This window comes from Osmerus mordax, chromosome 2 (genome assembly GCF_038355195.1).
Source record: "Osmerus mordax isolate fOsmMor3 chromosome 2, fOsmMor3.pri, whole genome shotgun sequence".
NCBI lineage: Eukaryota > Metazoa > Chordata > Actinopteri > Osmeriformes > Osmeridae > Osmerus > Osmerus mordax.
Window position 1 is genome coordinate 3,356,114 of NC_090051.1, and position 9,625 is coordinate 3,365,738.

Genomic DNA, 9,625 nt, shown 5'->3' on the forward strand with positions numbered 1-9,625 from the left:
CAATCATTTCCTGTTTCACTGTTAAGTCGGAAATGGGAATGCGGAAGGAGATTAAAGGAATGGCGGAGAGTCAATCGATCAAGTTGGGATTTTTCAACGGCTCCCTCTTCTGGTCAAAGCAGGTAAATACTCACACAGCACAAGTATCAGGTATCAAACATTTGGTAACATTACACAAATGTACACAGTTGTTGAATAGTGAATCACCTTTACCTCCAGCTTGGAGGTTGTGTGTGTGTGTGTGTACACACACGCAACCCCTGATGTGCATGACGCGATAGGAAGTGGAAGCAATTACCAGCTTAGCTTCTGATTGGACAGGCTGTGGAGAAGGGGGTCCTGGGATACCGGGGACGTTGGGCGCTATGGTGACGGGTCTGACAAGCTGACAGCACAGGGACAAACACAGGGAGAGACCAGCACAGGGAAAATTAGTCTTTCCCAGTGAGATGCTGAACAGCCCCCCCCCCCCCCCCCCTCTCAACACACACCCCCCTACACACACACACACACACACCACACACCCCTACACACACACACACACACACACACACCGCACGCTCCATGTTTCCCCATATCTCAGCCTCATTAGGCTGGATGGCCTGTTATGTTGTGGAGGCAGCGCCACATGGAGATGCCGTGTGCACGCTGATGAGCCTCCGCCTGCCTGTCGGCCTGCCTGTGTGGAGAGCATATGGACAAGGAGAGGGAGGAGAGGGAGGAGAGGAGGAGGAGAGGGAGGGAGGAGAGGGAGGAGAGGGAGGAGAGGGAGGCAGGAGAGGGAGGGAGGGAGGGAGGGAGGGAGGGAGGGAGGGAGGGAGGGAGGGAGGGAGGAGGGAGGGAGGGAGGGAGGGAGGGAGGGAGGGAGGAGAGGGAGGGAGGAGAGGGAGGGAGGAGGGAGGGAGGAGAGGGAGGGAGGTGGGAGAAGAGGGAGGAAGAGAGGGAGGGAAGAGGAGAGAGAGGGGGAGAGGGAGGAGGAGGGAGGAGGAGAGGGAGGGAGGGAGGGAGGGAGGGAGGGAGGAGAGGGAGGGAGGAGAGGGGAGGGAGGGAGGGAGGAGAGGGAGGGAGGTGGGAGAAGAGGGAGGAAGAGAGGGAGGGAAGAGGAGAGAGAGGGGGAGAGGGAGGAGGAGGGAGGAGGACAGTGAGAGAGGGACGACGAGGAGAAGGAGGGAGGTGGGAGAAGAGGGAGGAGGAGAGGGAGGGAGGAGGAGAGGGAGGGAGAGAGGGAGGGAGAGGGAGGAGGAGGGAGGAGGAGAGTGAGAGAGGGAGGAGGAGGAGAGGGAGGGAGGTGGGAGAAGAGGGAGGAGGAGAGGGAGAGGGAGAGGGAGGAGGAGGGAGGGAGGAGGAGAGTGAGAGAGGGAAGACGAGGAGAGGGAGGTGGGAGAAGAGGGAGGAGGAGAGGGAGGGAAGAGGAGGAGAGGGAGGGAAGAGGGAGGGTGGATGTGAGGGAGGGAGGAGAGGGAGAGAGAAAAGGGAGCGAAAAAAAAGAGAAATAAAAAGCCCCCCCCCCCTCAGTGTTATGGCGTGGGGTTTTTTCTCCTTTCGGTTTCTCGCTTCTCCTCTTGTCAAGAGCCTTCACCACGGAGCGGGAAGATGGAGGTCTTGTTCCCGCTGCGCCGCCATCAGGAAGCGATCATCTGCTGCTCAGTGTTCCACACAGACAGTCAGGCCAGGGAGAACAACAGCAGGCCAGGCCCTGCCAGTTGTCTACCTCTCACAAGGCACCGCGAGAACATGCTAAAACCAGACTCTACTGGAGGCTAGCTGACAACCTTATACCCTAGTCCTCTATTTAGACATCCTCACAGGCAGCGACGTTCAGTCATTGGCATACGGTACGGCCACGACGCCAGCATTTCTGCGGCGATACTTCAAATGACACGAGGATAAATGTCTTGGACTGGGAAGCTGCAGTCGTTTGGCCAACACGGTGCCTTTGCTACAGTGACATACAGCTGCTCTCTTCTAAGGCCCATTAGTCCAACCATCTTTACCGGCAACCCGCTGCAATGCCAACATGGCCGGTGCCAATGCTGTAAACAGAGAGTGCCGCTCCAGGGAAGCTGAACTGATAAACGACAGTAACTAATCACCTGTGCCTGGATAGGAAAAGTGAAAAACACTTTTTCACATCAAACCCCCCCAAAAAACTTGAAGATCTGACATTTTCTCTCCTCAGAAGGCACCGTTAATGATGGCTTCAGGCCAGGCATCGCTCTATACTCACAGGGATGGCAGTTGGAATATGTACACTTGAGCTGGTGATGGAGGCGGGGATGGTGACTGGCAGGGTCTGGCCATTAGCAAGCTGCAGGAGCACGGGGAACGTTCCAGACACGGGACTGGAGAGGAGGAGAAAACACATCTCTGTCACTCGGGAAACAACGATCAGCAACGGAGCAGCCTTACGGTAAATGCTTGAAGCTGCATGGAAACACCTCACTATGATATAGCAGTTAGTAACACAGAAAAAGAACAAAGAGCTCTGATGGGGTTTTGAAGTGGAACTCAAGCACACGAACAGAGAAATTAGGATATAAATCATTATGGTATTTGAACTCTTAACTACGAAACCAAAAGAGCGAAATGATCAGCAAACCATCTTGCCATGAAATGCAAAATCACTCAACAGCACAAAAGTAATTCTATAGAAGCAACAAAGAGAAACCAAACAAAAAACTAAAAAACTAAAACTGAGTGAGGATGCAAAAAAAAAAAAAGAAGACATTATCGAGTTACTTACACTATTGGCCTATTAGAGGATGGGACTTGGGTAATTACAGAGCTAGATGTTGGCGATGGGAGAGCTTGCTGTATTACAACACTAGCATCTGAAGTCGCTAGGAGTACATTTGGGACTTGGAGTGATGCAGGACGAACTATAGTGGATGTTGGCAGTGAGGTCAGCTGCAGAGAAACCTCCTGTGAACACCATACGAGACCTTGCATTAAACGTTTCATGAATTCAACTACGCTTTGAACAAAGACGTGCCTAGTCTTGCCTTGCTTTTAGCACGGTAACAAAATACACAGGGGCAAAAATCTGACAGTATTGTAATTGTATTACATATTGTATTATGATAGTATTTGTATTTCTAAACAGGTCATCCAAGCAGCTGGAGGGGAAATAAACGTGAATGAATTCTTTATGAAATTATTGTGAGCAGTACTGTTAGTAACGTGTTATACTGTGGAGCAGACAGGGAGGTCATGGAACAACACAAGCTCCCAAACCCAGCCTGGAGTGCACAGATCCACTGTGACTGTGTGCAGCACCCCCCCCACACACACACCCCCACCCCCCCACCCCCCACCCCCCCACGCAGGGCCTCACACACGGACATCTTCACTGTATTCCCACAACTTAGAACTCAACCCAATCCTAAAAGGTCAAATTTAGTGTTAAGTTAGTATTTGGTATTTACATTTTACATTTAGTCATTTTAGCAGACGCTCTTATCCAGAGCGGCTTACAGTAAGTACAGGGACATTCCCCCCGAGGCAAGTAGGGTGAAGTGCCTTGCCCAAGGACACGTCATTTTGGCACGGCCGGGAATCGAACTGGCAACCTTCAGATTACTAGCCCGATTCCCTAACCGCTCAGCCACCTGACTCCCCTATTTAGAAATCGATTAGAAAGTCTGGCCGTGCAGACGAACACCTCACTGAGCTGCAGTGTTGAGGTTCTGTTAGGCCGTCTAATGAGAGAGGATGTGGACTGTCCACAAGTATGACTGCTCAGCGCCATCTAGTCTGCATATTCCACTGCAGCAGGATCTCTGCAGGGTGTCTGTAGGAAGCACCACAGCCACCGGCCCAGTTTACCTTGTCATCACAGGTGGTGGATTCTGGATGGGGCAGTGGGCTGTCCCGGTGGAGCTCCAGAGCGGAGTGGTCCTCCATTTTGTTTCGCATAATTGGCGTTGCAAGAGGCATTGGTGTCGCAAGAGGCGACAGATCCAAAGGTAACTGTGTCAGACAGAACAGGCTAAATGTCACCAACAGACTACATTAGAGGCCCAATTAGTACTAACCGGGCTGTACATAGTACCACCAGTCTGTACCTAGTACTACTTAGTACTACCAGTCTGTACCTAGTACTAACAGTCTGTACCTAGTACTAACAGTCTGTACCTAGTACTACCAGTCTGTACCTAGTACTACCTAGTACTACCAGTGTGTATAGTACTACTTAGTACTACCAGTCTGTACCTAGTACTACCAGTCTGTACCTAGTACTATCTAGTACTACCAGTGTGTATAGTACTACTTAGTACTACCAGTCTGTACCTAGTACTACCAGTCTGTACCTAGTACTATCTAGTACTACCAGTGTGTATAGTACTACTTAGTACTACCAGTCTGTACCTAGTACTACCAGTCTGTACCTAGTACTATCTAGTACTACCAGTGTGTATAGTACTACTTAGTACTACCTATGTTCAGACTGCAAGCAATAGTAGGTAAAATCCTAATATTTGTGACTCAGATACATTAGGGAACTTTTTGCAATGTGACCTCAGTCTGAGGTCACATCGGAATGCATACGACTTTTACATCACTCCAGATCGACATTCATCACAAATCTGTGCTAATTAAACATTTGTCTCTCTTTTTCATTATCCTAGTTATGATCTGCTCTCAAATGTGTTGACTTGCCCTGCACAAAAACGTCTACATGAAACTGTAAAAGCTGTGCGTATGATCGTGACCAGTTCACTATGGAATCTGTTATTGGTCACATGTAAAAGAAATACCATGAATGGACAACACATTATTTAAAATAATTAGAATTGGATCAGACCAATAAATCCGATTTAATCACTAAGTATGTAAATGCGGCAAAGTACAAACGGTGTGGTACTTCTTAGTACTACACTTAGTGTGTATCTGGTAGTACCAGTGTGTATTTACTGTGATACTACTAAGTATTACGAGTGTGCCTACTTAGTACTACTTAATACTGCCAGTGTGTACTTAATGTAGTACTACCAGTGAATATCTAATACTACTTAGTCTGACAGTGTGACAATCTGTTTCACTGAATAGGTCCATGCAATGGCTATCTAATCACCTTTTTAATGTCCTCTTCAGTAGCTTTTTTGAAGTCATGTTCAAAAGGACTGGCTAGTTCATTGAACAGTCCAACCTCCTCACAGTTCTTCAGGAAGCGAGTTGGCGTTGGTGTTTGGTCTACAACACAAGACATTTACTCACACCTGCTCAATAAAAACAATTCCTTATTCCGTACACATTTTAAATGCTTACCTGCAACTACGACACTGTCATTCCTTGCAGGACCAAACTTCAGTGTCATCTCATGCTTATGCTTGTGGACAGCCAAGTGGTCTTCGTTTGTGAATCTCTAGGGAAGATATAATGGTTGTTCAGGCACGTGCTTAACAGAACAGACTGGGTCATGTTTAAAATGAAGGAAATTGTTTAAAATACACATTGACACTGTCCCCACTTTCCTCACCTGTCCACACCCAGGAGCAGTGCATAAGAAAGGTTTTTCATCACTCATAATCAGAAATTCCTTTTACACCCTGAAATGAAAATCAAAAGATGTGCACACTTTAGATATCATAGTTGAGTCGAGAACATCATGGTGATTTTTGAACGACAGTGACCATTTTAGATGACATTTTAGAAAGGGCGGTGGGTCATGATGATTAATGCGAATGTTCTCTCATATTCAAAATGTCATGAAATGGAATTAGTGTTTTGCCCGATATCTCTGACTCATCAGCCACTGTGCAGTTAATAGCTTCTCGAAAACAGAATCACCACACTACTACTGCCACTGCTACAGCCCCGTTGGCAGTCTCGTTTAGTGTAGCCTGCATGTTATGCTAACAAAAGCATCAAAAACATTATGACACGGGTTAATCCACGCACAAGTTTGATTAAAGACCCATCTTGAAATAAAGTGCCAACACTGTGGGCGGTTTTGTTTACACACCCATATATCACACCGCCCATGGGAGTTATTGGTTTTAAGTCATTTAACGCACCAGCTGGGCGGATTATGTTCCTTTTTGACAAATCCGTCACCGTGTATTTGAGACTCCACCCTCTCAGTGCAGCAATATCTATCAAACGAACAGACCTATTCATTCGGGGCTAGCAGCTGCAAGTCAGCACCGTCGCCATGTTAGCTCTATTTATTATTGTTAATAGTGTGACAACAGGCTCTTTACGCATGCCCACCTTTGACTAACAACCATACATTACTATTAATGCCAAACAACTATCACTTATACGATATATGTCCGTTGTCAGGTTTTAATAGACACTTACCCAGGAGCTCAACCCTTGATATTGAAATCCCACGTCGATACCAAACTCTCGCGAACTCAGTGAGGAGTCTTCCGTATACGTCACCATCACTCGGCTTCACCATAGACATGTACATAAGTCTATGGGCTTCACTCTTTCCTCAATTACCTGCATATTATTGCTGGCAGCTTGTCAGCGTTGGACGGATCACATGGCAGTATTCATCAGAAAACTGGAATGGTTTCCGATATGCCTCTCCCATAATTTATCATTAAAAGCGCCCACACACCGCCACAAAATGTCCCCGCTTGGAGATTAATAAAGCGGTGTCTCAAGGTAAAGTTGAGGAATGTCCAATTGATCAAACATATGACTAGTCTAAACGTATTTTGTTTAAACTAATATTTTTACAACGTGCTCACAGTATTACAATGCCATAAATCATTTAATTGTGATGCAGCATTGTTCGTGGGGAAACAGCAAGTCTGTCTTAACGTAGATCAGATGATGACAACTTCATAGCCTCTCCAGTGAGAAAGCCAGGATGAAGGGCCTGCAGAGGCCGAGAAGTATTTCCCTCGCTTTTAGCACGTGAATAAAAACTGGTAGTGGATAGGATACACGTGCAAGTCTAGTTCTTCACTTCTGTTCATTCATCATTAAAATAACTACAGACCACTACTTAGCACCATCAAATTTGTCTAGATTTATTTTTAATGCCATTTACAAAAGCAAGAGCATCACTTGCTGCCTACTTACATACTGCTAATGATCTGCAGTTGACCCAAAGAAAGCAATGCAGACCCACAAAAGCCAGCATATGATGCCTAAGGAAATTGGTAAACAGATCAGGTTGATCCTCTCTCCTTTGTGGAATCCGGGGTGACATTCTAACCAACTGTTCTTATGGCTGCGGTGACATGATTCCAAACATAGAAAACTTACTGCCATAATTTAAATAGTCAAATACATGCATTTTAATTGTGTAATTGCTTACATTTTTACAATACATGTTTTCCTTATTTTGACAGTGTCCGAAACTTGAAAATGTACATTTTCATGACACCTACACAGAACAATTTTTGGTAGCCACGATAAAATATGTAGTCACATCTGTAATTGAAGTGTTTCTATTGACAGCAGAATGTTTTTACATAGCGAACAGGATCAAGAACGCTACCATCAAACAGAAAAGACCCATGGCTTCAGACAGGGCGAATCCCAAGATGGCATAAGAGAAGAGCTGTTGCTTCAGGGATGGGTTCCTACAAAAACAAGAACAACTCGGCGTTAAACACTAAAAACGCTCAGTTCATTTCAGACCACTGAGGAAACTGCAGACTCGGTAGAGTCTACCTTGCAAGTCCTGGCATTTCCTCACCTGGCGTATCCAATGATCAGACTACCGAACACTGTTCCGATCCCTGCGCCGGACCCGGCTACTCCGACCGTGGCAGCGCCGGCACCGATGAACTTGGCAGCGGTGTCGATGTCCCTGCTCACAGAGCTGGTCTGAAAGCCTCGCAGGGCTGCCTGGGTAAAGGGGCTCAGGGGCACGAGGGCTGTGTTCTGCAACACAGAAGACTTCTTTTTTTTAAGGAGGGAAAGACGCATTTCGGTTGTCATTCGTCAACGAGACGACAAACTTTTTGATCCGAGGTCGAATGTGTAGCTATGGAAGGTTGGACTCACCTCATTTTTGACCTCAGGTCTGGACACCACAGAGGCAGAGAGGGGCCTGTATAGAGCCCTGGAACCAGCACGGATCTGCACACAAAACAAACACTTTCAGCCTAAATCTCATGAAGGCAATATAGTTTATCATAGCCAGCAGTTGTTTCCATATGCACAGCTCTGGAGGCACCTTCAAATGGCACTATTGTCATTGAAATGTCATCAGTCTGTCTGTTCTGTCAACTCAGTTGATTACAACAAGTTCTCCCAAAGTCAAAATGCAACACTGCATGAGATTTCTCCTAGCCTTTTGAGCAATATCTTCTTCTGACACATGCACTTCTAAACAATACTTGCAAATTAGTTAACTAGGTGCTATGGAACAACATAAGTTATGTTTGGAAGCAAAACATGACCTTGGGTTAACAGGAATTGTAGCCTTGCATACAAAGTTACAAGTAAAGAGACCAACTATTGTGCATACCAAACCAATGCAAACAAAAGTCTGTCACTTTGTGAGCTATGTGCACTTAGTCCAAAAGGGGAGGATGACCTTTTAATGTTAGCTAGCCACTAGCATGCTAATTCAACTACACAGATCAATCTACAGCAAGACACCACGTTAAATGTGCATTAACCAAACTCCCATTTTCCCAACATAAGCTAGACATGTGTGCTGGTTTGGACGAGTTATCTATGGGTATTATAGTGAAAGTGATTGTAGAGAATAGCTGCTAGCTAGCTTGCTTGCTAGCTAATACCCTTGCCAGACGCCTATATCAAGTTCACCACCAGGCCCCCCATTTGAAGATATGGGGAGATATACTCGCAGGAAATATGCACTTTCAGACATAATGGAAACAAAACTCACCAACGCCGGCGTGGAGACGAACTTTGCACAGGCATACATTTTCCAATTTAGGTAGTGTAGTTAACTTAGTAGATCAAATTTGATTGAAGCCCGGGTCTCTCTGATAGAAGACAGAAGTAAGGTCAATGCGGAAATAAACGCTTGGCATAGAAAATAAACACAACCGAATGCACATTTGCTACAGTACTACATGCAGTCCTCAGTGAAATTGAACAGATCTGTGTTTTAAAGACGGATGAGACCCGATTTGTTACGTTAAAATTGTCATTGAATCCTCCATTACACTTACCGACTGCAGAGGACGAACCACAGTGAACGACAGCGCAGGCGCAAGTTGGTGTTTATAGATACCCGGATGGAGAGTTTACGAGGAAGCAAGGTCATTTCGCAACAACTTTATTAAACCAGACATTTAAACAATATACTTGGCATTTAGATCAGATAAATCTAAATTAAGATACTCAAGCAATCCCTTCACCTAAACGTTAAGTGAGGATGTTAACATAAAGAATCTCAACAATTAAGAAGAAGAGTTTGCTTCCAATCACACCTCCTTTGAATCTGCATTTACGAGAGGATACTGTTTAAAAACAAAATCTACTAAACTCTGCTCATATGTTTGAGCATGCACCTGAGATGAGAAGCACATCACACGTTTCCTCTGCCCTCCACCTGTTGCGGAAATAATTCAAGTCTCAGATTCTACCCAGAGATGTCCCAGGGCCCTGTCTCTGCAGCGCTCAGGCTGAGGGTGGAGCTACACACCAGGAGGATTTGTAATGTTGATGAATGGCGCAC

The 9,625-nt window shown here is 46.0% G+C and overlaps 2 protein-coding genes and 1 pseudogene across 3 annotated transcripts; all 3 read right to left on the reverse strand.

Annotated features, from left to right (window-relative positions):
* The window catches only part of LOC136959643 (cyclic AMP-dependent transcription factor ATF-2-like), a 9,847-nt pseudogene extending 9,281 nt beyond the window's left edge, over positions 1–566 (reverse strand).
* LOC136957640 (cyclic AMP-dependent transcription factor ATF-2-like) lies at positions 308–6,334 on the reverse strand. 2 transcript variants are annotated; one of them, XR_010878318.1, is made up of 7 exons: positions 6,304–6,334; positions 5,480–5,549; positions 5,269–5,365; positions 5,075–5,193; positions 3,826–3,969; positions 2,228–2,342; positions 308–385 (listed from the first exon to the last, which is right to left on the reverse strand). XR_010878318.1 is itself a non-coding variant. In XM_067251744.1 (6 exons), exons 2-6 carry the CDS (start codon positions 5,525–5,527, stop codon positions 2,301–2,303), a joined length of 450 nt encoding a protein of 149 aa, XP_067107845.1. In that variant the 5' UTR covers positions 5,528–5,549; positions 6,304–6,334; the 3' UTR covers positions 2,170–2,300. The 2 variants fall into 2 exon arrangements, 1 of the variants encoding a protein (XP_067107845.1); XM_067251744.1 differs by lacking the exon at positions 308–385 and having other exon boundaries at positions 2,170–2,342.
* Positions 6,335–6,968: 634 nt separating this feature from the next.
* On the reverse strand, positions 6,969–9,148 carry atp5mc3a (ATP synthase membrane subunit c locus 3a). The gene is made up of 5 exons (XM_067251756.1): positions 9,117–9,148; positions 8,828–8,927; positions 7,975–8,049; positions 7,664–7,851; positions 6,969–7,547 (listed from the first exon to the last, which is right to left on the reverse strand). Exons 2-5 carry the CDS (start codon positions 8,864–8,866, stop codon positions 7,433–7,435), a joined length of 417 nt encoding a protein of 138 aa, XP_067107857.1. The 5' UTR covers positions 8,867–8,927; positions 9,117–9,148; the 3' UTR covers positions 6,969–7,432.
* Positions 9,149–9,625: the final 477 nt, after the last annotated feature.